At 42.0% G+C, this 27,794-nt stretch overlaps 3 protein-coding genes across 3 annotated transcripts; 1 reads left to right on the forward strand and 2 right to left on the reverse strand.

Annotated features, from left to right (window-relative positions):
• Nucleotides 1-464: 464 nt before the first annotated feature.
• Nucleotides 465-6,368, reverse strand: zwilch (zwilch kinetochore protein). The gene is made up of 18 exons (XM_083655122.1): nucleotides 6,278-6,368; nucleotides 6,062-6,104; nucleotides 5,869-5,961; nucleotides 5,540-5,649; nucleotides 5,174-5,361; nucleotides 4,973-5,049; nucleotides 4,735-4,890; nucleotides 4,476-4,547; nucleotides 4,302-4,395; nucleotides 4,153-4,205; nucleotides 3,933-4,059; nucleotides 3,749-3,828; nucleotides 3,449-3,605; nucleotides 3,226-3,254; nucleotides 2,996-3,132; nucleotides 2,799-2,894; nucleotides 1,366-1,481; nucleotides 465-874 (listed from the first exon to the last, which is right to left on the reverse strand). Exons 1-18 carry the CDS (start codon nucleotides 6,325-6,327, stop codon nucleotides 786-788), a joined length of 1,767 nt encoding a protein of 588 aa, XP_083511248.1. The 5' UTR covers nucleotides 6,328-6,368; the 3' UTR covers nucleotides 465-785.
• Nucleotides 6,369-7,014: 646 nt separating this feature from the next.
• On the forward strand, nucleotides 7,015-11,728 carry rpl4 (ribosomal protein L4). The gene is made up of 10 exons (XM_083654437.1): nucleotides 7,015-7,083; nucleotides 7,711-7,882; nucleotides 8,175-8,281; nucleotides 8,532-8,670; nucleotides 8,981-9,105; nucleotides 9,381-9,510; nucleotides 10,722-10,878; nucleotides 11,098-11,181; nucleotides 11,374-11,494; nucleotides 11,592-11,728. The coding sequence occupies exons 1-10, from the start codon at nucleotides 7,081-7,083 to the stop codon at nucleotides 11,661-11,663; spliced, it is 1,110 nt and encodes a 369-aa protein (XP_083510563.1). The 5' UTR covers nucleotides 7,015-7,080; the 3' UTR covers nucleotides 11,664-11,728.
• A 733-nt stretch (nucleotides 11,729-12,461) lies between these two features.
• Nucleotides 12,462-27,532, reverse strand: map2k1 (mitogen-activated protein kinase kinase 1). Its single transcript, XM_083654347.1, has 11 exons — nucleotides 27,317-27,532; nucleotides 16,809-17,019; nucleotides 15,974-16,120; nucleotides 15,687-15,764; nucleotides 15,398-15,449; nucleotides 14,508-14,632; nucleotides 13,539-13,746; nucleotides 13,246-13,310; nucleotides 13,054-13,112; nucleotides 12,830-12,875; nucleotides 12,462-12,743 (listed from the first exon to the last, which is right to left on the reverse strand). Exons 1-11 carry the CDS (start codon nucleotides 27,397-27,399, stop codon nucleotides 12,630-12,632), a joined length of 1,188 nt encoding a protein of 395 aa, XP_083510473.1. The 5' UTR covers nucleotides 27,400-27,532; the 3' UTR covers nucleotides 12,462-12,629.
• Between the last annotated feature and the right edge of the window lie 262 nt (nucleotides 27,533-27,794).

Genomic DNA, 27,794 nt, shown 5'->3' on the forward strand with positions numbered 1-27,794 from the left:
ATTAAATTCCGTCAAGGCATTCCTGAGATATCGCGTAAACAAGCTTGAAAATGGCGTTCTAGAGCTCACCTTGACCTTTGACCACCAAAATCTAATCAGATCATCCTTGAGTCTAAGGCGATGTTTGAGGCAAATTTGATGAAATTCCGTCAAGGCATTCGTGAGATATCGCGTTAACAAGGTGGAAAATGGCGTTTGAGAGGTCACAATGACCTTGACCTTTGACCACCAAAATCTAATCAGTTCATCCTTGAGTCCAAGTGGATGTTTGAGACAAGTTTGATTCAATTCCGTCAAGGCATTCCTGAGATATCGCGTTAACAAGCTTGAAAATGGTGTTCGAGAGGTCACAGTGACCTTGACCTTTGACCACCAAAATCTAATCAGTTCATCCTTGAGTCCAAGTCGATGTTTGAGACAAGTTTGATTAAATTCCGTCAAGTCATTCCTGAGATATCGCGTTAACAAGCTTGAAAATGGCATTCGAGAGGTCACAGTGACCTTGACCTTTGACCTTTGACCACCAAAATCTAATCAGATCATCCTTGAGTCTAAGTCGATGTTTGAGGCAAATTTGATGAAATTCCGTCAAGGCGTTCCTCAGATATCACGTTAACAAACATCGTACGGATGTACGGACGGACGGACAACCCGGATCCATAATGCCTCCGGCCTGGCTATCGCCGGCGGAGGCATAATAAAAAGAGGAAGAAGAAAAACAAAGTTGTAGATTAGAAGAAAAACAAAAACCAAGTTGTTTTCAGTTGTGCTTTCTTTGTGTGAATTCAAACCAAGTTGACGAAGCTGCAGCACACCATGGTGGTAAAGTAGGCTGGCTCCTCACTGTCCCCATTGACAGTTTCATTTTGGTAATCTGAAATAAATAAATAAATCATCGACATCCAAACATGTATACTAGTGCTCAAACAATTAATTAGGTGATTGACAGAAAATTGATTATAATTTTGATAATCCATTAATAGTTATAGTTATATATCAAGCAAAAATACTAAACATTTGCTTGTTACAGCTTCAGAAATGCTAAGGTTTGCCATTTTTTCTTGTTTCATGTGACTATAAAATTGATACTTGGGGGGGGGGGGGGGGGGGGCTGCTGATCAGACTAAGTAAGTAAGTAATTTTAAGATCAGTTCACAATCAGTTTGACCCTCTGGTAACATGATGGGAATTTGTCATTATTTTGAGGTTTTATAGACTACTAAATGATTAATCGGTTAATAGAGAAAATAATCAGTAAATTCATCAAATAATGACAATAATTGTTTGTTGCAGTCCTATTATATACTAGACATAACTATTCAGAACTGTGTGGCATGTTTATTTAAAAGTGTACAGAAAGGTCACCTGTTTCAAAGATGATGTGTTCAACCAGCGGTCGGTCACTGAGCTGTAAGGACGTCCTGACCTCACGAGGACCGTGGCCACTGGACACCTCAGCCCCCCACTCAACTGGATGCTCTCTGATACACACATGCACACAAAGGATGAAAAAGTGAGGGATAAGGCAATAGTTCCCCACTTGTTCTTTGTGGGAGCAGGACGGACTCAAGATCTTAGTGGGAGTATGAGTTCTGAGGATATTAACTCATACAGTCGACTCCAACATTAACTATTATCTAAGCCAGGGGTGTCAAACTCATTTTAGTTCATGGGCCGCATGGGACCGAATTTGGTCTCAAGTAGACCAGAGAAAGAAAATCAATGCATAATAACCTATAAATAACACCTCAAAATGTTCCTGTTTCTTTTAGTGTAAATAATTAGGCCTACAGGTACATTTTAACAACACTGTTTCACATGGGGTTATCTCACCTACCATAGGCTTACTATCAAATCTACTGTCTGTAACTATGCATCACAATAGTTGACCATTTATTCATGAATACAGAAAACATGAATAAACTACTTAAAGGAACACTCCGCCCATTTTCAACCAGCTTTGTATCATTAGAACATCAGTAGTATATCAGAAAACTATAAATGGTTTTGAAGTCTGTCATTTAATTTGACAGTTATTGAGTGTCAAAGTGTGGACCAGTGACATCACTGGTCCACACTAACTCAAATGAATAACTCGTTAACTCAAATCAACTCTCAATAACTGTCAAACTAGATGAATGATGAATAGTTTGACAGTTATTGAGAGTTGATTTGAGTTAATGAGTTATTAATTTGAGTTAGTGTGGACCAGTGATGTCACTGGTCCACACTTTAACACTCAATAACTGTCAAATTAAATGACAGACTTCAAAACCGTTTACAGTTTTCTGAAATACTACTGATGTTCTAATGATACAAAGCTGGTTGAAAATGGGCAGAGTGTTCCTTTAATATTGTAACTTGCTCCTGAAACCTGGTACGGTCAATATTAGGTGTCAAATCCTGAGTTTGAAAATTGGATTTGAAGGACTTCTCAGTGAAATTTTCACACTTTGCAAAGTCATCCTGTGGGCCGGATTGGACTCTTTGGTGGGCCGGTTCTGGCCCGCCAAAGTAGTTTGACACCCCTGATTTAACCATTAATTCATTTTCCAGTGGTTTTCCATGGAACCGCTAACAAATGTCTAAACATCGAACCATATGGAACTATGAAGCTATAAGTACTGTCCAATTAATCCTACAGTACCTTCATTCTCACCTTTTTTGATACTCATGTAGGTGAAACAATTTGTTAGATAAGTTTAAAACTTGAATGAAATTGCAAACATCTAGGTCTTATTTACAAATGTCTTTAAATCTACCAAAGTAGTTATTGTGCAAATGGTTGTATTCCTTACTTCTGGTAGAAATGGCTAATCAGGGCTGGTTTGATTTGCAATTTGAATTCATGGTCCTCATCATATGCGTTCGTTTTGTAGTACTGCAAACATGACCTAGGAGAATGGGAAAGGAAAAAAATAGTAATTTAACTTAGTCTGTGGCAAAATAGAGCTTCCACAGAGATATATCATTGGAACAAGCCAACTGGGTTTACTGTGTGAGGAAGAACAGCCGGTCGTAGGGCAAACCCAGGAATCTGCTGCAGGTCACGATTATCTCCAGCAGATGGTGCAGTTTCCTGAGTCGGATCACTTGCTCCTGCAGATCAACCTCTGTGCTAAGATAATAACTCTGTGGAGTAGAAAACAAACTCAGAATTCAGCATGAAGAATAATTTGAAAGTGGTTGTCTACAAGTCTATAAAGTAGTGTAAAAGTAGCTTACCAAGTGGTTTAGAGTAGTCAATTCTTCACCTGCGAAGAACAAAGGACATTGTGTAAAAGATGTATTATTTCACATTATCATATCATTATCTTACATTATTTTCAAAGTAACAAATCAAGGCAATGTTGGTTACTGATTCATGAGAGCTGAGGTGGCATACAGTATGGTAAATCATGTAGAAAGAATCCATAAATCTCAGACAGAGTGATGCTGAAGAGGTTACCTATAAGGTAGTTGATGTAATCTTTTCTTATCTTGTCCAGACCCATCTCCAGCAGCATGTGGACAGGCTTGAGACCTGTAAGAGACACTTGATCCATCTGCTGGTGGTAGGACTGCAGGGTGAGCTTGCTGAGGGAGCTGCTGCTGTCCCTGTGAATCTGTGCAAAACAAGAAACAGCCTTTGAGATAGATTACACTCATTATGATCTTCAGTTCTTTGTCTGTGATAAGCAACTAAAATATGGTGATAATCTGGTCACCCTAAACTAAAAGTTATTTTTCTGAAGAGCATCACACATACCCATGGTTTGATGTCACCATATCTTAGAGCTCCTAGAACCAATTTCAGACATTCTTCAATGTCTTGATATGAAGTCACACCTGTAATGGGGGGAGGGGGAGTGACAATGACTTTCAGCATCTGCCTATACTGTGAAGATCAAGGATTTCCAGTTTCCCCAAGAGACACCCGAAACTGGACTCACTCTTTCTCATCCGATCCCACAGCTGCTCTACAAAATCCAAATCGCCTCGTTCCATGATGAAAGAGTTGAAAATAGCAGTGTCCGAGTCGTCAGCCTTCTGCCTTCTCTCAGTCTTCACCTTTGGTGCCTGTCAGAAAAGATTGAGAGGCAAGCAAGCTACTGTTCATATTCTGAAAATGAAGCACATTTGTAAAGTGTCCTTTTTTTATTATCTTCATACCTCAGCTGTTTTTGCAGCCTGGTCCGGCAGTGTCTTTGCAGTACTCTGAAGTTCTGAAAGAGTATAAAAAAAGAAACTCTTCTTAACAACCTATTAACATGAAATGGTACAGCTGTAGTGATGAAATAAAATGTTCAGAGTCATGATACCTTCTAGGTAGGCCTTGGTCAGATTTACAGCAGAGCTGGTTTCCAAGGGCTCCATCCATTCGGTCTCACCAGTTCTCAAACCAGTAGCAAGAATCTTAACAATAACAGGGATTAGCAATATTTAGTTACTGTGCACTGATAGTCATTCACATCAAATTATTGTTAAAGACAAACCTGAAGAAACTCTAGCTCCCTGTACATCCCGAACATTGGGCTTCTCATGTCCCCAATGGCAGCTTTGATATTCTGCATGTGAACAGAAGACAAAGGAAGGCAAGAATCACAATTATAATGAGCAAATCTCAAGCACTTTGCTCCTCCGTCTAAAATAGTAGTAGTCTACTGTTGTTACTACTCAACAGCTGCAGTATTTCATTTATATTTTAAATTAAAATAATTTAAGATTATCCAATTAATAAAAACTGCTGCTTACCAGAGTGGCAGAAGAGGACAGAGGAGGGGTCTCCAGGATGCTCTCCACATGGCTCCATTTGAAATCCACTGTCACGCTACTCTGGGACTCAATCATGGTGTTTTCAACAACAGTCGAGCCAAACAGGTTGTACTTGGCATTGCCTTTTATCAGCATCTGGAAACATTAAGAAAGATGTGTGTGAATGAATTTTTTTTTTTTACAATGACTTTCAAGAGGAGTGGTCATGATGACATACCATGGATTGATGTTTGTTCCTGTGCTCTTGCTTAAGCTCATCTAAAGTCATGAATGATCCTCTGTTCACAGATGAGCCTAAAACATTGGAGTAAAGCCAATGTAAGAAAAACATCAACATTCACTCTGTCGATAATGTTAATAATAACAATGTTCTAAATAATATGTTATTCAAAGAGGACTGGAGACTCTGATCTTATACCTTTGCAGGTGACAGAGTATAATTTGACACCAGTTATTTTATTGCCCATGCAGACTGTTTCTGCCCCCAACCAGGATGTTCCAGCCGGATCAGACATGTCACAGCGCACCCACAGAGGGGGCAAGACGGGGTTGTCCACAGAGGACACATTAGCATTTTGAGATACTGTATACCAAGACAGTAGTTGCCTGTAAAATGAGAAGAATAAATCACTTTGATTTTCAACAACAGTATCTTGCATAGTTACACAGGTAATGGTACTACTGGCACTTGTCTCATAGGGATGAAACGTTCAATTCCTAGCTTTGGGATGTTCTCACTGAAATGTAATTCCAGTGTGAAGTGTGAATATTGTGTGTAGATCACCTTGCTTTCATGGCAGTGAGCGGTTGTGATCCCAAGTTTGCCCAAGAGGACACATCAGAGGATGATGACTCGTCCATTTTTTTATTGTCAGGTTCATTCAACTTTGGGACCTTGTAAAATCAAGGAATAAAAGAATATTCCAATGGTGAACAGTAAAATGAAAAAAGAAAAGATTGATTGAAACACCACCAACATTGGGCTCTGTGTGTATCTGTGATGTCACACTCTTTCAAAAAAACATCCAGTGTAATACTTTTCAACATGTTATTTTGACCGTTGTGATAGGTTTCAACAAATTAAACTGCAAATACACCTAAGTTATAACTCACATTTTTTTCACAGATGAAGACTGGTCGGTTCCCACAGTACACATTCAGCACAGCACAACTATCTCCATTGATCTTTAATATCTGTATGTCTTCCTGAAATTCAAGATATTAACAACATTGCTGTATTATTTATTCAGCTCGTAGCAGCTTGATGGATGAAGATGACAATGCATCGACGTTACAAAGTTGTTACCTCATATGTACAAGAATCCTTTTGTTCATCGTTTTGAAGAGACCTGGAACCAAAAGGGCACATTAAAATATCAGAAAAGGCTTTTACGTAAGTAACGTTATTAACAAGCAGCGGACATGACGACTGACAGAAGCACTGCTAACTGAACTGAAGCATCGGTTCATTATTACTGACTTTAGCTCACGTTAATTTGACGTTAGTAACGTTTAAACTCACCAAAGAAGATTAAAAAACTCCTTAGCACTAGCTAGCACCTTTGAGCCCATTTCAAAAACAAAGTATCTCGTTTTACAGTAAACAACACTTGAAGAAGTACAGATGCTCTAACGAAAAGTTGTGTTGCTTGCTGGTGTTTTGACAGTCGCGCGCTCAGTGGTAGAAAGAGCACGTCATGAGGTTGGAGGTCATCACGTTCTTCTTCTTCTACTTCTTCAAGTTTCCGGCAGTGTAGACGCTACGGCGTATTGCTTTCTTACTGCCCTCCGCAGTTTTTATTTGGAATTGTATCAGCTTCACAGTGCTGAGGTCATCACGTTATCGGCGTCACAGTGGAAATCAGTTACGATCTTTGTTTAAGATCCATGGCGTTATTATCATATCAAAAATACGAACAGTGAAAAAACACCACTACAGTACTAGCTACTACCACTAATAATAATATTATTAAAATTAAAAGTGAATGTGACGTCAACTCCGTCAACGACGCTTACGTTACGTTTATCCTCCGCCAATTGGGACTATAAAATAGTATCTATCGATTTAAACGTGGTTTAGTAGAAATCTGACATTTGACTAACAAATAATGAGCGGAAATAATGAGCGGAAACTTTACTTTGATAAAAAAAAATTTTTTTATATCCGTTAATCAAACTAGTTGCCTAAAATGCTCTTGTCGGAAGTAGTCCTTCGTCGAGCGGAGGCATATATCACTTGGGCTGTTTCACCAACTTCCTTTTCACTGTGGCCGCCATAGGATCAGGAGCGTGGTAGTTCCAGGCGAGCCGAAAAATACTTATAAAATGGTGAGAATTTACGTTAATGGTATGTTAACACGCTGTGCAATAATTGGGATTATTATCTATGTCTGTATTTAAAATAATCGGGATGCATTCTCTTGTCTGGCGGAGGTTAAAACTCATAGTTGGAATGCTCCCGGCTAGCGTTAGTAAAGCTAACACGAGGAGCCATTTTGCTCGTTTAGTTTTCGCAATCCAAACCCAGTACACGTGTGAATGCCGCGAGATAGCAAAGGCCGCGCTGTCAGATGACTCTTAAATTTAGTCAAAGTTATCACTGTAGATGTTTATCCCGACATCGCGGATGCATCGTAGTGATTGATTGCGGACCGCCATATAATGTTAACGTTGCCTCGTATGATAAATCACGTTAGCTTGAGCCTAGCCAATCTAACGCTACGGTTACCTGACTAGTGTCTTGTACAACTTAATTTGAGACTGGATGTCAAGTACGTTGTCAGACAAAGGAAATGACCAGGCTAACGTTAGTTGCACAATAATGGCGAGATACACGAGCAAAATTAACGTTATGGTTACTTTGGCTGCTGTTACACGGTAGTTTATTATAGAATGTATTCATCCACCAATCTCTAAAAGTTGTGCTCAATATTATCTTTTTTTTTGCCTCCTCAGGCTTGTGCCCGACCTCTGATCTCGGTGTATTCCGAGAAAGGAGAATCCTCAGGCAAGAATGTTGTCATGCCTGCTGTGTTCAAGGCTCCAATTCGGCCAGATATTGTGAATTTTGTCCACACCAACATGCGCAAGAACAGCCGTCAGCCGTATGCAGTCAGTGAACTGGCAGGTGAGTAAATCTCTCGGGTCAACATAAGCACTGCACAGTTTTGAGTTGTTAACTTTTAAGTCTTTTGTCAAACCATGATGAGTTTCCACTTCAGGTCCGTGTTTCTGAATCCTGATTATATGGAAGTCCTGAGCCAAAAAGCTAGTCTATCACAAAGATGGAATATTAGCCAATCTCTTTATGTTGATAAAATCTTGCTGAAAGCTGTGATGAGTCAAATGAGAGGGGGATAATCTGATGCTCTTGGTTCTTTTGTCATCAATGTATTGATGGTTCCATTTTAAAAATTTAGGCCACCAGACCAGTGCGGAGTCCTGGGGCACAGGAAGAGCTGTGGCCCGTATCCCTCGTGTGAGAGGTGGTGGTACCCACCGCTCTGGCCAGGGAGCTTTTGGAAATGTATCCTTTTTGACCAGGATTGCAGCTAATGCAGAGTAAACACACTTGATGGTATATCATGTTGTAAACAAATTAACATTGCAGACTTGCTATGATGGTGTAATTTGCGTCTGACATTGTGACCAGTGACGGAATGCCTACTGTCATAGGCTGGCACAAGATGGCTGACGAATCCTTGAGTCTGAGCAGGTGTAAAGTCATTTGTGTTGCTGTAGTAGTCATATAGGCTATATCCTTGACTTGAGTCTAGATGTGTCGTGGAGGCCGCATGTTTGCTCCCACCAAGACCTGGCGTCGCTGGCACCGCAGGATCAATACAACTCAGAAGCGCTATGCCATCTGCTCTGCTCTGGCTGCATCTGCCATTCCTGCACTTGTTATGGCCAAAGGTAAGCCTCAGGTAAAAATGTGTTTTTTTGAATAGTCCTAAAAATAGGAGTACAAGGTGTTATTAGTATAAAAAGCACTTAAAATCTATCCATTTGTTACAGTATAGTTTTTAAAGTACAAAATGCTTTAACATCCAACTTGCCATGATGGTGTAATTTGCGTCTGACCCCGTGAACAGTGACAGTTGCCTGCTGTCTCAAAGCTGTCATAGGGTGGTGATGAACATTTAATTCTGAGCAAGCTCTGGCAGCAGCGTGATGGTTTGTGTGTGCATGTGTCTTAGATTGACATTATGCATTATTTCACCAGGACACCGCATTGAGGAGATCCCCGAGGTCCCACTGGTGGTTGATGACAAAGTCGAGGGATACAAGAAGACCAAGGAGGCAGTGCTTCTGCTGAAGAAGCTTAAAGCCTGGAATGACATCAAAAAGGTAATCTAAATCACAATTGGAAATTGAGTGTTTGGATTCCAAAATGACAGTCAAGCCATGATGATGTTCCACTTCAGGTCCGTGTTTCTGAAACCTGATTTTAACGGAAGTTCTGAGCCCTTCAGCTGTATGAATTGATCAAATATGGAGAGTAGCATTATACAAATACATTAGACTGACTTGTCCTTCTCCTGTGGATTACCTGCTGACAGCACTGCTAGACCAATGTTATTAGTGAGCTCAGGTGTTAAAGTCTCCCCCCCCACCCTCACCAGGTCTATGCCTCCCAACGCATGCGTGCCGGTAAGGGTAAGATGAGGAATCGTAGACGTATCCAGCGCAAAGGACCATGCATCATCTACAACCAAGACCAAGGTGTCACCAAAGCCTTCAGAAATATCCCAGGTGTGTATTTAACATGTAGGATTCTACAATGTTGAAATTAAAATGGAGTTAGGGTTTTCTCAACAAAAATAATAGCACTTGTGATGTAAATGATGCTCACTTGTAATTCACATGCAGTGGGTAGCACAAAACTCATCCACATTTTGTACCGCTACAGTATGTACTTGATTCACCTTTTTTGTTTTTCCACCGGGCTAGTATGTGGCTGAGGTAACTACTGTGTAACGTAACATTAAGATTTCACAAACCAGGGTTGCCACTTGTCTCGAAAGTACTTAATAATAATAATAATAATAATTGAATGGATTTATATAGCGCCTTTCTAGACACTCAAAAGCACTTCACATATCAGGGGAGGGAACTCAACTCAACCACCAATGTGTACTTGAAAGTGCTTGGAGTTATATATTTTTTTCTTGTTTTTGGTTCTTTTCCTGGCTTTATTTGCTTAAAGTATCATTACAAAAGAGTGGCAACGCTGCCAAACTCCTGTTATTTTCAGCAGTCTTTTGTCTTGCTGCCTTCAGCCTCTTCTGAAATAAAATCGGTGTCCTTGCTCAGCCTCAACAGACGGCCGCTCTCCTCCCGCTGTCAGCAGCGGGCCGGCCAAGCCGTGGCACCTCCTTGGCAGTAGACTTGAGTCTCCTGCTGTCCTGTCCCGCGCACAGGCAGTTAAGATAACTGTATAGAAATAGCATTTTTTTTTTTGCTGATGGTCTCGTTTGCTCATGTAGGTCATATAGAGGCATCATTATTTCATAACCAGTTAAAAGCTCTATGCAGGGGCTTTAATTGTACATGTAAGGACAAGTAGGGTCACTATAAAGGGAAACGGGAGTTATATTTTATATATATATTTTATATATCCTTGTATACACCGTTTCACAGCAATTTCATGTGCCATCGCTATGATGGCCATTTGTGGGGGTGGGCACATTGAGGGGGGGTACTGTGGTGCAAAACCAACAGGTGTACTACCAAAAGCAAGTGGAGTAGAAGCGGTACTATGTGCTCGAAATGTGAAGAAGAAAAATGGTAGAGCCCTTAATACATGTCTCTTGGTATGCAGATTGTGTCCTTGGAAATGTATGCGATTTGAATTTAAGGCTAGTTGAGTTATCCATACTTTAATATGTCCTGAGAACATTAAAGTACTTGATATGAGAAGCATTGTACTGCAGCCTATGATTGTAGCAGATTGTTTTTCACAGGCATCACTCTGCAGAACGTGAACAAACTGAACCTCCTGAGGATTGCCCCTGGTGGTCATGTTGGACGCTTCTGCATCTGGACTGAGAGTGCTTTCCGCAAGCTGGATGAGCTGTATGGCACCTGGCGTAAACCTTCCACCCAGAAGTTGGGCTACAAGTGAGTATACAGGGAATCTGACATTTCTAGCACTAGTGAACTTGATATTGCTCAGATGTTTTGCAGTGATGAGCTTCCACTTCATGGTCCGTGTTTTTGAAATTTCATGATAGCTAAGAAGTTCTGAGTTTGAATAACGCATGCTGAAAACTTAGGATTTCAATACTTGAGGACCCCTTTCCTAATGCCTCTTTTTGTATTTTATTTCCCCCCCCTCAGCCTGCCAATGCACAAGATGACCAACACAGACTTGAGCAGGATTCTGAAGAGCGAGGAGATCCAGAAAGCACTAAAGGCACCAACGTAAGCACTGCACAGTTTTGAGTTCTTAACTTTGAAGTCTTTTGTCAAACCATGATGAGTTTCCACTTCAGGTCCGTGTTTCTGAATCCTGATTATATGGAAGTCCTGAGCCAAAAAGCTAGTCTATCACAAAGATGGAATATTAGCAGAATGTGCACATTAATATAATTGGCTGTCGTGTTCTCATTGCAGTAAGAAGATCAACCGCAAGGTTCTGAAGAAGAACCCCCTGAAGAACCTGAGGATAATGTTGAAGCTGAACCCCTATGCCAAGACGGCAAGACGTCATGCGATCCTGCTGCACGACCCTGCTGTAAGTAGCTCACCGATTTAAGCTGGCTGCCACGCTTGAACACTTGACTCAGTTGACACTTGATTATCAATCATGCATCTCATTTGGTCTCTCCTAGATCAAGGCCAAGATGCTGAAACCCAAGAAGAAGCCAGCAAAGAAGGCAGCAGCTCCAGAAGCTAAGGCATAAATTTGTCCATACAAACTGGTGTTCGGTGTTTACCCCAAAAGACAAATAAAAGGACTTGTTTCAAATACCTGTCATTCATAATTTTAATTCACAATACGTAAACACCATATTTCACAAACTTATCTCGGGGGGGGGCAGTAAGCACATAGGGTAGTGAGGAATACTAAGCAGATAGGTTGAGCAGCATTTGTCACAGTCACATAGTTAAATGATTTGATCATCATTAGAAAACATGGCTTTTCAGGCTGGACTGCAATGTAGTCCAGAGAAATATTCAATAAATATATAGTTAATTTCACTTGGCATGTAGGGTTTGTATACTAAATATACAGCTAGTGATTGCACAACTTTTGATCCAATGAGTGCTGAAAATCGTATAAAACTGATACAGATCTCCCATAATACAAATCCAGTCATTAAAGGAACACTGCCCATTTTCAACCAGCTTTGTATCATTAGAACATCAGTAGTATATCAGAAAACTGTAAACTGTTTTGAAGTCTCATTTAATTTGACAGTTATTGAGTGTTAAAGTGTGGACCAGTGACATCACTGGTCCACACTAACTCCAATTAATAACTAATTAACTCAAATCAACTCAATAACTCTCAAACTAGATGAATGATGAATAGTTTGACAGTTATTGAGAGTTGATTTGAGTTAATGAGTTATTAATTTGAGTTAGTGTTTTAATTTAATTAATTTAATTTGACAGTTATTGAGTGTTCAAGTGTGGACCAGTGACATCACTGGTCCACACTTGAACACTCAATAACTGTCAAATTAAATGACAGACTTGAAAACCGTTTACAGTTTTCTGATATACTACTGATGTTCTAATGATACAAAGCTGGTTGAAAATGGGCGGAGTGTTCCTTTAAGAGGACCTTGAGATTGGGAGCTGGTTCTGGCAGAGCGGCTCAATGGTCGGGTTGTAGGTCGCTTGTAGACAGAATGGCAGGTCTCTCACATGCTGCAGCCATGGGTGGGGGTCACGGGCTGATTCAGTCCAATCGTGCTACACAGCCAGCCAGCAAAGTCAACCTCCTCTGCCTCAGACTTCTTGATAAAAGAATGGACCTAAAGACATTGAAAGAAAGTGAGCCATCTTGGGCACACAACAATTGTATCGGTAGGAACTGAGAAACCGTTAGATGAGCACCCACCATCAACTGTTTCAAGTCTGCTCTCTCTGCTGGATTCTTTATCAAACTGCGAAGAAGACATTGGATCTTAGAATGACAATGTGCAGATTTTATTTATACCACTAGATGGCAATGTTTTCTAATGAGCCAATTTACATTTTCAAAATGACAGAGCCTTGCTCATTTTTACCCAGTTAATGAGCGTTGACACGTTAAATATTTTCAACATTTCTGTGATTACATACCATTTATTCACAAAGTCTTGGAATTCGGAGCCAAATATCCCAGGCAGTTTAGGTGGGGGCTGAAAATAAGATGGTCCAATCAACAATGAGTGGTCAAATATGGTGTGGAAAAGGCATTAGCAATAGCAGAATGCATTTATGTTGAGTCTCAAATCAACACATGGAAATTAAGTAATGGAGATATCCACACACCTCATTGACAATGTAATCAAGCAGCTCAAATATAGCCATCGGAGGTCTGCTGTCTGATCCGTACGCTAGAGGAGAAGAACCTACTTGTCAAAACAGCATGTGGACATGAGGCTGTCATATTTTACTATCAGTGCCTCTGCACAAAGCATTACTCAAGGTGACCAATAAAAGTTTTCACTATACAACTGTTTGGTGGAGATAATTCAGCAAAGACTTTAAATCTGTTTGGAATTATTTTAGAAAAGATGCTAATGCAAAAACAGGAGATGCCACCAGTGTCTTCTCAGACTTACAGCTGCCTGGTCGCCCAGGGGGCCGCGGCTTAGGAGAGGATTCACTGGAGGTTGCTTCCCTCTCCACTGGGATGCCAAAGAGCTGTTCCAATTCCACAGCGTCAGGCGGCGGGATGGGGAAGCGTCCAATGGCCATTTCCACCAGGGATAGACCCATACTCCAGATGTCCGACTGAACGGAGTAATGGGTACCTTGTAAACGCTCCGGCTGTACAACACATGCAATTCTATTATTACTACTACCAATACTATTGTTTACAGTACAAAGTTGCAGACGGAACAATAGCAATGTATATAATGAGAAATACAATTCAAATCTCATAACGGTAAATGCAAACATGGAATTCATGCACTGAGATGCAGACATGATAAATTGGTGCTGCAACATCTGCATGCTGGAAAGTTATGATCAATGAGTGCGTTTACATGCAGACAATAAACAGTTTATTAGCGGATTTCTGGAGTTACCTGATTATTCAAATGGTCATGTAAACGGCATAAACCGATAAGCTTTATCCGTTTATGGCCGTTATCGGGTTATGAATAAACCGATAAACATACCTAGGTTTTTGGCCAATAACCCGTCTTTTGAGTGCATGTACTGTATATAGCGTATCAGGTTTCTTGTGGGTTTATACATCTGCGCATGTACAAGTTGCATGTAAAAAGTTGAATTACCGCCGCCTTCTGGAGAGAAATCCGACTACGGTAATTGACTGAATCATGTAAACCCGGATTTTTCCTATTGTCGGATTATTAAAGTGCATGTAAACGCAGAAATCAGATTATTGCCATAAACTGATTACTCACAGTTATCAGTTTATTGGTGTGCATGTAAACGCACTCACTGACTCTCTTGGGTGCTGTCTTCTATTTGCTCACAGGTATGAGGTCTGTGGCCCTTGTAGGAGAAAGGCTAAGCGTCAACAGTGGGAGTGAGAGCAGCAGGGGAAAGGGCTGCATACCCACCGACATGTAAGAGCGTGTGCCCACAAAAGAGTTGGCCATGGAGTCTATGAGCTGTCCGCTCACGCCAAAGTCACACAGCTTGATCTCACCGCGGGAATTCACCAGGATGTTAGAGGGCTTGACATCTGAAAGAAGAATTATGCAGCATTTAGGAGAACACGCTGGGCAGTTCAAGGGGAAACAGTTGTGCCACCATAGAAACAAGCTTTTGCTACAAGGTCGTCAGATTTCTTCACATCATTCGTGCATCTTTGAGTGATTTCTTCACACCATTCATCTTTTGAGTGCAGAACATGTCTATTTCAAATATAGTGTCTGCAGCTGAAGTGGGGAAATTACTCTTTAAGTGGAGATCAGACCGGTGGTGATGTTCAGTCAAGATCTCTCCAAAGTGTGAAGTGAATAATACCCCATGCATGAACTATGCGTATCAACTTTGTATTCTATGTTCGTAAGTCAGCATGTGAGCAGTCTCACAAGATTTCTAGTTTAACCAAAATCCCCATACTAAAATCCCACTGCCTTTTCCCCTTCCTCAGTGTTGTCAACGTTGAGGAAGGCCTTTGGCTGAAACGTTTGTTGTTGCTGCCCTGATTGAGGAACAATTAAAACCTGTGAAAGGACATTTGGAGTGCTGGCTTTTTTCTCTCTACAGAAAGTGTATGAAACCCATGACCAAAATTGTCATACATTCTGTCATTGTGTTACTTATGGTTGGAATTCTAAGTAAACATAAATTAATCCCCTTTTTGATGGGGACACCCTGGAACCCCTGGGGTTCCCAAGACCCCACTGTGAGAACCACTGAGATAACGCACTTTAACGAGATGGCAAAACCTTATTCATTATGTCTTCTGTGACATCTTTCAGTGAATAAAATGGCGATTAACCTCTGTGCATGATCTTGTGTTTCTCTCTCAGGTAGGCGAGCCCTTTAATGACCTGGAAAGATAAATATGATATATCAGCATAGTATGCACACAGAGCAGAAATATAAATATATCAGTATAGTATGCACACTCCAGCAGATATAATACAATGCATAAGCAGCCATTAAAAGCCCAGATTCGTAGCCAAAAAAGCTGCATAAATATAGCTGTAGCGTCATGGGCAGACCGTGTATCTGGTGTGTGTGTATGTGTGAGGGGGGGGGGGGGGGGGGGTGTTTGAGCTACCCACAGCAATGCTGACTTTTCCAAGGATCTGCTCTGGGATCTTGCCTGCTTTCTTCAGTGATTGGTCGAGGGAGCTGCCGTCCTACAGCCACCAGGAAAGGAACACAAGGAGAGCGTCTACTGAATGACTGTATGGCTCTTTCCATTTCTAAATCAACGTTTTTTTTTCCGTTCCAATGAGTGTATCCATGGGAAACACATTGACCAACTAATTACAGCACTATCAAGCAGATTTCAGAGTGAATGTAGAGTCAAAACGCTGACAACTGTGACAGGTCTGAAGAGGCCTACCATATGCTCCATGCAGATACTGATTTCTCCATCACTGTAGGAGGCTCCATAGAAGCCCACGATGTAGGGGGAGTTACACTCATGTAGCACCTGCAGTTCTCTAATTATCTGGTTCCTGATGGCTGGTTTGATCTCCAGGTGGATCAGCTAGAACAGATTAAACATGACGTCATGACCCTTTGGCATACACAGACTCAGACTCACATGTGCGTGCCACACGCACGTGCACGTGTGGCACGCACACACACACGCACACACACGTCACACACACACACACACACACACACACACACACACACACACTTTAGACATGGATGCATTCACTGAAGAAGTGCTGCATGAGTTGTCATGACATAATGCAGTCAACCATGCAGCATTTTTAACTACAAAACTATATAATGATCATATGGCAAAGATGCTTCAGATTTTCTTTTCATGATGTTAACTATTTGAACTGTGGGAAGACATTTTAATATGCTTTAATAACGACTTTTTTTTGCCACAACTCTTGGGTTTTTGTATCACTGGATAAACTGTACTCCAATTGACCCACTTCTCACTGTGTGCACATTCACAATATCCTCGAGAGGAAAACAAGAGAGATACATTTCTGACCACAGTCTCTAAAACAGTTCAGTGATGATGCCTGTAAAAATGAATGCCTGCCTGAGATATTGGAGAAGGGAGCAGCCTGGTCTAAGTGACACTGAATGAACGAAAAATAACTATAAATACTTATGGCAGTACAATATAGACTTCTCTACGAGACACCGCTCAGACTGAGTCTCTCTCTGCCTTGCAGGGAGCAAAAAGGGGTGAAATAAACAGCTTATACCTTCCTAGCCATGATGAGACCAGAGGGGCGGTGGGAGACCTTGAACACCACCCCTCCGTTGCCCGCGCCCAGGTCACAGATCTTCTCAAAGTCATCATCCTTTAGCTCCCCCACCTTCTGTTTCTGGGTCAGGAAGACCTCCAGGCGTTTTCGCTGCTGCTCATCCAACTCCAACTCCTCCAGTTTCTTCTGCAAGGCCTCCAAGTTTGTTCTTACACGGAGGAAGACAGAGAGAAAGAGAGGTGAGTAATCAATATACAGTATAGGGTATACTATTTTTTTTTAATATGTTTTATTTTCAAATTCTTGCAGAACAATAAACAAACAAGACAAACAAGCTCAGACACAGGAAAAAACAATAGGGTATACTATTAATATGGTATGTAAGGTGTATATCTTGGACTTAGGTGAGATCGCAAGTGTCCATTGAGACATTTTTACAGGGACATGAGAGAAACAAGGTGATCAGGGTCTATTCATTCATAGCAAACACACACATGTTATAGCTTAATACTACATATTATGCCATTTGGAATATCTATTCTGCACCAAGCAAAGAGCAGGCAGGCAGACAGCGAGGCCATGGGTGTGTGCCTCTGTTCCTACCCAGATCCCAATATGTGGAAGCTGGGAGTTCCTCTGAGCGGCGGTGCCTCTCCCCTGGCGCTGCTGTTGTCATGGCGATGCATTTCCTTTATAAGTAATTAGCTGCGTGGACTCATCTGACCGGCTGCTCTTTGACCTTTCCTTCTCCTCCTATAGTCCTCCTCCACCCTCATATTAACACAATACCAATCTAAGAATTTAAACATTGTTCATTTAGAATGGTGGAAAATAAAGACAATGGAGCATAAATAATGCAAACATGGGCATCACATTTCAGAGTGAATGTTTGCTGATGCAAAGTGCAAAGCTTTATGCAAATGAATGAACCAAACAAAAGCATCCATGATTTGATTCATGTTCAGGACATTTGCCTGCCAATGTATTTGTTTCTGTAAGAACTACCGGCTACTAAAGTAAAGTTTTTCCTATTTAGCTACTGGGAAGTCAAATCTGATTTCCAGGGCCCAGAAAATAATCCGGGATCCCACAGTCACCCAGGCAATGGCCTTATCACCCAGCTACCATCAGGTAGAGTCAGACGCTGCCGCTGGGAGCGCTGCCCAGACAGAAGGGCAAAGCATAGGGTTCACACAAGCAGGCTGGTAAACAGTTTCTACCCAGAGGCGGTCCGGTTCTTAAATCAATAAGCACAACTGCACCTTATTAAGTGACTATACTATTGACTTCCACTTTATAAAAAAAAATCAACACCTTGTACAACCTTTACACTGTGCCGACATGCTGATTGTATCCATGTCGTATCTTGTTTTTATATGTTTTCTTATGTTTTTTTTCTTATGTGTTTTTAATGTTGTTTTTTTATACCATGTCGAGGCGAGGCTTGTGACCAAGAAATTCCCATGCATTTGAATGTAAATGTTAATGAAAATGGTGAAATAAACTTGAAACTTGAATCAGTGGAAGTGATGGTCCTTTATACTTGCATCATAATATGCTAATTTGGCGATGACAGTATTGTTTTCTTCAAGCACAGCGGTAATTGTACTTTTGCCTCTCTTTGTACTTGATCCCGTCTCAACGGAGAGCCACTACAGCAGGGGCAGGATGCTGTTCTGCCAAGCATGCACATGCGGCACAGAGAGGGTTAAGTGGTGTTCTTTTGGACTGCATATCCATGGAGACGAGGTGCTGAGTTTGTGGGGGCAGCGCCGGGCGGTGTGGGCGTTTCGTCGACGAGAGCTGGAGGTGGAGGTGGAGGAGATACTGGAAGAGGATTATTTACAAGAGCTGCACACCGCAGGCCCCCTTCTAAGTGCACGACGAGGTAGTGAGCACGATTCTGGCCTTTTGTGTTGCATCCACAATGTCCAAGGACATCTTTCTCAGTAGAGCAGAGACTCTGTTTCTCCAGCCTGGAATAAAGCTCCCAAAGACGATGGCATCACTGTCATCATAAATCAGTTTGTGGCTGCGAGCCACCCACATCTGACTTAAAAGCTCTACGGGCTTTGGCTAGTAGCACACATATCTCTGTGTTTAGAATACATGGGCACATTCCATTGTAGTCAGATAGGATAGTAATAGGCATGTAAGCATTGAGCAGTCAGCTACAGAGACTGTGGTCGCTGTAAGCAGTTAATCATTAATGTGATTTCCTTGCCATTCCCTACAGTATACAGTAGTGTCTGTGTGAGGTCCAGCTTGTACAGTCCAGACTGACGACAGTCACAGAGACACATTACTCTCAACGTTCCCCCAGTACTCATGATTTTGATGACAAATATAATCATCAACAACATCATGCAGGTTAAGTAAGTAAAAGGTGCATGGTGGTGCAGTGGTAAGCGCTGTCGCCTCACAGCTAGAAGGTCCTGGGTTCGATTCCCCCCTGGGACGCTGTGAGCGCTGAAGGAGTGCGTGCCCGTGCGCATGTCCTCGAGTGCCCGCCGCCCGGGTGGGGTCGTCAAAAGGGCCTTTCTGTGTGGAGTTTGCATGTTCTCCCCGTGCCCCCTGGGGGTTTCCTTCATATAGGAACCCCCTTCACCAAAACATGCAATATCCTGGTCGTTGATGTGGTGCCTCCTCTGGTCGTTAGGGGCGCCTGTTCGGAGGGAGGGGAACTTGTTGGAATAGCGTGATCCTCCCACGTGCTATGTCCTACCGGTGAACTTCCCCTGTCATGTGAAAAGAAGCGGCTGGCTAACTGCCCATGTCTCGGAGGAAGCATGGAGCCAGTTTCGGCTCTCCCCAGATTGGCAGAGGGTGGAGGAGCAACCAGGATAAATAAATTAAAATGAGCACTAACGGGGGATAAAAATGGGATAAAAAAATCTGGGGAAAAAATATTATATAAAAAAAAAAGTAAGTAAAAGCTAAACCTCCTATCTTATCCGTGAGCCTGTGTTTGTCTGTGTGACTGAACGTGTCAATATGTGCGGCCCTGGAAAGGACACCTTAGACTGTAAACACACTTATAATTCTGACCTTCTGTGAGGGTATGATCTTATGTAAGATTTTAGCAAACCGCCTGGCTAAAGTTACAACCTCTCTGATCCATCCAGACCACAGCGGTTGTATTTGTTCTCACACCTCCTCTGATAAACATATAAGATTGGTTGGCATTATATGGGCCAATCAGAGCAGTTTCCCCATGAACACCACGATCATGCTGAGAAAGTATTTAACAGGATGGAATGGCAATAACCTCCCTTTTCACCAATGTGGAATGTTTTTGTTTGAGTAAGAAGTTCATTGATTGGATTAAGCTCATCTACATCCAAACTACAACTTCCATGCTTTACCAGTGGCATCATCTTGCTCTGAGCTGGGTAGCGGCCCTCAGCAGAGGGCCCCTCCCCCTTCCTCTTTACTTGATCCACTAGCTGTGACTATCTGCAGGGCCACTGCATTTCCTGGCATCCAGACTGGTGACAAAGACTACACAATAATGCTGTATATGCTGACAACACACTTGTGTTTGTTTTGGAAGCCTAGCATTTTCCCCCCCCTCTCTATTCAAAACAACTTTGTCTTCAATTTCAGTTCACCAAGCAAACTGGATGAAGTCCAGTTTGCAGCCCAGTTGACAGAAAACTCCAGTGGACCAGCCATCTTTCTAACATCTCTAAACGTGCTGGACAACGTCTCGGAGCAATGCGGAGGTTGGCCAACAAGCTTGATCCTAGAGGCCGAGCCAACATCTACAAAACCCAGGTCAGGAGCATCATGGAGTACTCCTGCCTTGCCGGGATGAATGCCTCACAAACAACTCTCAGGCAGCTGGATAATATCCAGAAAAAGGCAATTAAAATCATAGGTGTGGATGAGGACTCTGCCCATAAGGATTTTGCCATCACCAAATTGAGACATCGCAGAACAGTTGCTGCAACAACTGTTATTTTCAAAATGCACACTACCAAGTGCCCAGCAGACCTGAAAGCGCTGCTACCCCCCGCTCATGTCCCAGGTCGAACCACCCGGAGGCTCCCACCCAACCATGCCCTGTCACTGCCCAGGGCAAACACCAAATGCCTGGACAGGAGCTTTCTCCACTCTGCCATAGCAACATGGAACAGCCTTCCCCCCGTGGTTGTTGGAGACATTACATCAAGCAGTGTTGATGCCTTCAAGAAGAGACTGAACAAACACCTCCTCAGCACGAGACCCTAAAACTCAAGGACTTCTATTTATCATACTTAATCAGTCTCACATATATGTATGAGTAGCTGCAGATCAATGCTAGGCTCTCTGAATGTCGTTCATGAAGCCTGTATCTGTAATAGCATAATAAAAAGAAAGAAAGAAAGAAAAAAAAAAAAGTCCCTCCTGTGACTTCCTGCTGCTCAAAATCTCTCTTTCAGTCAGGCAGCTCTACCTGGGCCAAGCATGGCATAAGCTGCACATAACATTCTCCCCTCTTCTAGTTCACGTCTTATTCAAAGTACATTAACTGTCTGCCGACCACAAATTCCAAACTGATATAGACCAATGACCTTCTGTATGTCTCTCTGGTCAACAGGAAAGGTCAACATCATCAAAATAAACAGTTCTCCCAATTTTAATTATTTGCTGCAGGCTCTCCTAGTTTAAATTGCACTTGCGTATTTTTTGCAATACTGAAAGACTCAGCCCTAGACTGAAAACAGCAAAGGCAGCACACAGCAGTTGCTTTGGGATGTCTAATGTATTGTTATTATTGTTAGCATGATAAAATGTATTGTTATTATTGTTAGCATGATAACCAACCTCCCCCCCCCCCCTTTTTTTGACCTTGAAAACACCCAATACAGCCCCCTTCCTCCTATCTGCTACATCACAGCTACTGTAGGTTGACCCCAGAGATCCACAATCATCCTATTATATCGCACATGGAGCAAAGTACCTCGGATCTTTAAATTCCTTAAATATCTTCATCGGTCTGCAGGCATTTGTCTGCATCCCAAGCTCTATAAACAAAATCACTATTCCAACTTTCAGTTCCTTAAGGGCAATTATAGGAGAACTACCGTATATAATGTGGAAATATTGAAATCTTTCAGGATGCGCTTATTGCTTAAAGAGATACTCAACACTTTTTCCACTTTTTTCTGCTGAAAATCAAAATATATATTGGAAATTAGCTGTGTTCTTGAGGAATCCAGGTCAAAGTCCTGACATTTACTGTAAATCTGAGTAATTCCTCTTCTCTTCTCACATACGCATCACATCACATACGTATGCAGTTCCATACAAACCAAAAAGGCCAGCTGTAGACTCCAATTGTCCTCCCTTTCTATTGGCTGAGCTCTTGATCAGTGATGTCACCAAACCCAGCCCGCCCATCTCTCGTGCCTAGGCCCCTCCCAGCCAAAGTTTATAAAAGTGCCTGCACACCATGCTGGGACTATGGAGTGTGGAGAATTGTTGAATATAGCGAGAGAGAGAGAGATTTGTGGAGCGTTTTGATTAGAGTGCATAGTGTAGAGCTACCATACAATCAATTTTTGAAATATTTCCAACTACTACTGGTTCAGGCATTTGGCCCGCCTGAAACTGACACTCTTCAACTGACTGAGCATTTTTGGGATCGCCCATGAAGCATGTGTCTACTGCTCCATGATCATTGCAGGTTCAGATGCCAGTAGGTCAGCTTCTAACCCAACATGGGAAACAGACTTGAATGTCTCACAGGGGTCGAATAGGGTAAACATCTTACGGATGGGAAAAGGATATCAAGAGAATTACGGACGAGATTAATCCAATCTAAAACAATACATTGTGTATTTATTGATGCATCTGAGCTGTATAAATTGGGTTGGGTTGGGTGAAAACTCTAGATACTTGAGATGCCATGATGAAGAAGGCACTTTAGTACATATAATCTGGAGTTGCTTGAAAACATGGGTATTTTTAGGGGATATCAATGGCCATGTTGCAAAGTCTTATTGGTCGAGACATTCAATTCTCCCCTATCCTGTGTATTTTGGTGATTGTTTCATCCAGTTTTGATGGATTTGGCTCTGTTACTTGCTGGAGTTGAAACTCCTTACCTGAGACTGGAAAGGGGAAAGCCTCTTCTACGCCCTGTTTGTGGCACATTGCTATTGCCATCCAGTTGCCCTAGAGAACATCTATCATACAGGCTGCTTAGCAGGGTGGAGGAATCTCACTTGAAGTCGAATAGATACCATACTAGTCATGTCATAGTGTTTCCAGCTCGTAAAACCTCATGTCATTACCTCAGTGGCCCTCGGCTGTCGAGTGCTTTGCATGACTATGTCATACTTGTAATGCTGTAACTATGTAACTATTCCAAATCGTATCCCCCTCTCATGTTTTAGCAGGTAGGCAAGTCAGTGTATAGTTTCATTTTTTGTGTCCAGCCAACTTCTTCTTTACTCTTTACTATCTGAGCTGTTTTTTCTGCCCTGCGTTACCAGTAGTGGAAATTTTCACCAAGCTCGGTATCTAGGCCTACCTTCCATACTGTACATCATGCCTATGAAAAATCATGCATATTTTCTGGCCAAACACCATCTCCACCAACAACCGTGTCAGAATCAATCAGCAGGACAATCTATATTACACAACATTACAAAGACCCCGGTGGACCTGGATTTGACACGTGCTCAGAATGGAAACAACAGCTATTCCCAAAGTTGCCTTACACTGAAGGCCAGAGAGGGAGGGAGGCCCAAAAGAACATGGAGCAGGACCATTGAAAGAGAACTACAACATCACTAGCCCCTTTCGGACTCTTTCGGGTATGATGTCACATGATCGTCGACCCTACAAGAGTCCCTTATCCGTAGACTTGCCTGCGACTCTCGCTCTCAAGCTGTCTAAATCAGAGATCCGCACGTATTTACAAGTGTCACAGAAACATTTCAAAGCCACCTACTTGAGCAGAAGGGTTCATTGCTTCTCGAGGGAGGGGTTTGAAAGCTCGATGCTGCTCATAAATGCCTCTTTTTATCCAAATTCTGTGCTGGTGATATTGTTTTTTCCGGGTTAGAGAGCCCAGCCGTCGTAGCGCTCAGCAGCACCATTCTGGTGGAAAGCTCCGTAAAAAATAATGTCACCAGCACAGAATTCGGATGAAAAGAGGCATTTATGAGCAGCATCGAGCTTTCAAATCCCTCCGTTGAGAAGCAATGAACCCCTCTGCTCAAGTAGGTGGCTTGGAAATGTTTCTGTGACGCTTGTAAAATACGTGCGTATCACTGATTTTTAGACAGCTTGAGAGTGAGAGTCGCAGGGAAGTCTATGTACAGATAAGGAACTGTTAGACGGCAGATGATGAAATCATATGTGGACAAACAAGTTACGAAAGGAGCTACAACACCACCAACAAAGCTGGGGAACCATAGAGGAAAAGGCCAAAGACAGACAGAAGTGGAGGGACTTTTTTGGCTGCACTATGCGCCAGCCAGTGCAATGGGAATGAATGAGTGAGTGAGTGAGTGAGTGATCTAAGCTGTTTTGTTTACAATGTACTTATTATTTTTGTCAACCCATTAAGACCTGATGCAGCATCTGTGTCATTAACCCTTTCTGCAAAGATACTTTATATACACTATCCCTCAGGTTTGAGGAGGTTGTTTCAAAAGCGGCTTAGGTTTTAGAATGCTTTTCTAGAGGGCGCCTTAGGTTTTGGGTTAAAAACAATAAAAACTAGTAATCACAAGATGGCAAAACGCACACATCTTTACAAAAGGTATATAGGCCTATACTTGTGAGCCTACAGTAGGGTCTGCCCCTTGATGTACCATCAGAGGGTAACAGGACGCCCTCCCTTTCTTAGAGCCTCCGAGAGTTGAAACTAAGGACTCAGATAAAACATTTTATGGAAAAGAGCGCCAACTATCACCAGGGTCCATGGCTATTTTGCCAGCGCTATATCAGTCTGGCTCTGTCCGGCTGGCTGCCACAGTATCTATCACTGAGCCAGAGAGTCGAATTAGACTAACTAACTAGACCCCCCCCCCCCCCACACACACACACACACACACACGTTGTGACTTCCTGTGCCGTGCCGGGAAGAGAGAGATTCCGGAGACTTCCAAAGGCCTGAATCAGAGTTCCTGGTGTTTGGCCCGCCACAGCCTGCCCAGCAGCAGCAACAGGAATGCACTCTGCTCAAGCCAAACATTATGTCATGTCACGTTACAGCAACTACTGCTGAGCAAAGCCAACTCATCTCCCAGCAGTCACACACATACACTCTATGTCTATGAGATTCAACAAGGTTTTGTTTGCTTCCTGTTCCACACACCTGCACATGTAAATATGTTCATAAATTGTCACATGATCAGGGGTTTTCAAAGTCTGAGACTGTGGGCCTCCCCTAGACAAAACTTGGAAAAAGGCGCCCCCCTCGCTCAATTCCTAGATGCCTATGAGATCATGATGATGTTATTTGATCTCATAGACATTCAACAATCAGAATCAGAATCAGAATCACTTTTATTGCCACAGTATGCAAGTTACATACGAGGAATTTGTCTTAGTGTCTGTATGCAGCGTAGCGGTTACATCAATATACAGGGATAAGAAGTAGGAAGATAACTAACGGCAATCGCAAGGTTGCAAGTGCAATCAAATCAAATCAAATCAAATCGAGTCAATATATACAATATGTACATGAGTGGTGAAGTGTTCTGTGGATGATAAATATGAATTTATGTTGGATTTACATGAGATTTACAGGCTGAGTAAATATATGTTAAATAGGCAGGGGATTTACATGAATTTACAGTCAGAGTTAGATAAGAGTTTACATTGAGTGTACATGAAATTGAGCCAAGACAGCCTGATATTGCTATTTGACATACTTCAGACTACACCAAATGCATAAAAAAGTCTGTCTGAAGGCATTTATTTGTTTCTGACTTTGAGAAAGTGAGGAAAACTGTCAAATTCCTCCAAACTTTTATCTCTGAACTATATTTTTAACCAAATCACACACATTTAGGTTATTCTGTGATCTCCTTTTGATAACTAATGTAATACTTTTTGATTTCCATTCACTGAGCCTCCCCTGAAACTGATTGGAGCCCCCACTTGGGAGGCCCCCCTCCCACTTTGAAAGCCTCTGCTATGTGTTTAAAAGTTGAATTGTTGAATGTCGCTGTTGAAATGGTACAAAAACTCTCTAAACTCTTTGTAGGCAGACTATCCAAATAAAGCAACTGCAATGTCACCCAATTTCCCCTCGGGGATCAAGAAAGTATTTTTGATTCTGATTCTAAAGCAAAACCAAATTAATTAATCAAATTAAATGTAAAAAAAAAAAAAAAGGGGGGGGGGGGGGGATAGGAAGAATAATATGTTTTTACATAACCAATATCAATTAGTGTCTTTGAATTTTAATGAACATGTTAAGCTGTGGAGGGTGACACCTTATAAAAAAAATTATAAAATAATTTAGTGCATTTGTTTTTAAAGAAGTCATTCATTGCAAAAGATTGAGAAAGCGCATTGCCTTCAGATGTGCAGGGGATGACCCAGTGAAAAATAAAATAAAATACAAAACATCCCACTTCTACAACACATTAGCCATCTCTCAACATTATACTGGATGGCCTGTTATGTAATTCTTAACTCAGCTGAGCCAGCAGGAGAGATTGATGTGGCAGGGTTGGCTGCCATTATCTCTGACCTGAAAACTCGAGTGGTTCTCTACCTTTTTACACCAAGTAGCCTACCACCTCAGAAATTACCACCTGAGGGAGCCCCGCGTACCACCAGTGGTATCTGTACCACAGGTTGAGAATCACTTAACTAGAGCATGGTGTCATAACAATTTAATATATTATTTTGTTTAGTTGGATGGATGGTGGAGTAGCCTCGGCCCTCAACACAACAAAATATTATTCTAAGTGCATTCTCGACCTCTGACTAATAGATAGTGATGCGACTGGTCATCAGTGACACCAAGATGAGTAGATTCATTAGATCATCTCTGTTAAGATCGACAATTTAAATGTGAAAATGATTACCAACACCACTGATATTCTTACATTAGGTTGCCAGATTTGAGTTTAGGAGCATCCCAAATAAACCACCTACAGTAGCCTGCAGGTCAGCATCAGCCGCTCACACAGGTTGCAGTTTCTCTCTCTCTCTCTCTCTCTCTCTCTCTCTCTCTCTCTCTCTCTCTCTCTCTCTCTCTCCCTCTCTCTCTCTCCCTCTCTCTCTCTCTCTCTCTCTCTCTCTCTCTCTCTCTCACACACACACACACACACACACACACACACACACACACACACACACACACACACACACACACACACACACACACACACACACACACACACACACACACACACACACACACACACACACACAATTCAAAATAGCAGTTGTCATAGCGAAGATTAGCTTCAATGAATGATAGACTTGGATGGTTATTATTGTACAGCCGACAATATGGCATGGGGTAGACGAATATTCCCACTCACTCTGTGGCCCCGGTGCCGTTGATGGTGTTTCCATCGGGAATCGGGTTGAGTTGGATCGGTTCGGGCTTCCTTCTCTTTTGCATATTGAACACAAGAAACAATCTGCTGTCAAAACGCACAGGCGCAAGCAACCTTGATATACGTGACAAAAAAGGTCTGATATCAGATCAACTCAATCTGTTGACTCGAAATCAAATAGCCTACACAACATGAGCAATGTTGGAGCTGGAATAGCTGCTCCTGACAGACATACAGCAGCACATATATTCTACTTAATGGGTGCGTGGATGTGAATGATCCGGGGATGGTACCTCCATGGGTAGGCTACGTCACAAAAATATTTACATTTGTCTTCCGGACACAGCTGTGCTTGGGACAGCGCGCCCTCACCTGGTGGCTAACGGTATTACCACGATGTAGGTGGTAGTCCAAGTCAATTCGGTTTTTTTAATCAATGTTTTTTATTTTCCTTGAACAG

This window comes from Poromitra crassiceps, assembly GCF_964638095.1.
Source record: "Poromitra crassiceps genome assembly, chromosome: 18".
Lineage (NCBI taxonomy): Eukaryota > Metazoa > Chordata > Actinopteri > Beryciformes > Melamphaidae > Poromitra > Poromitra crassiceps.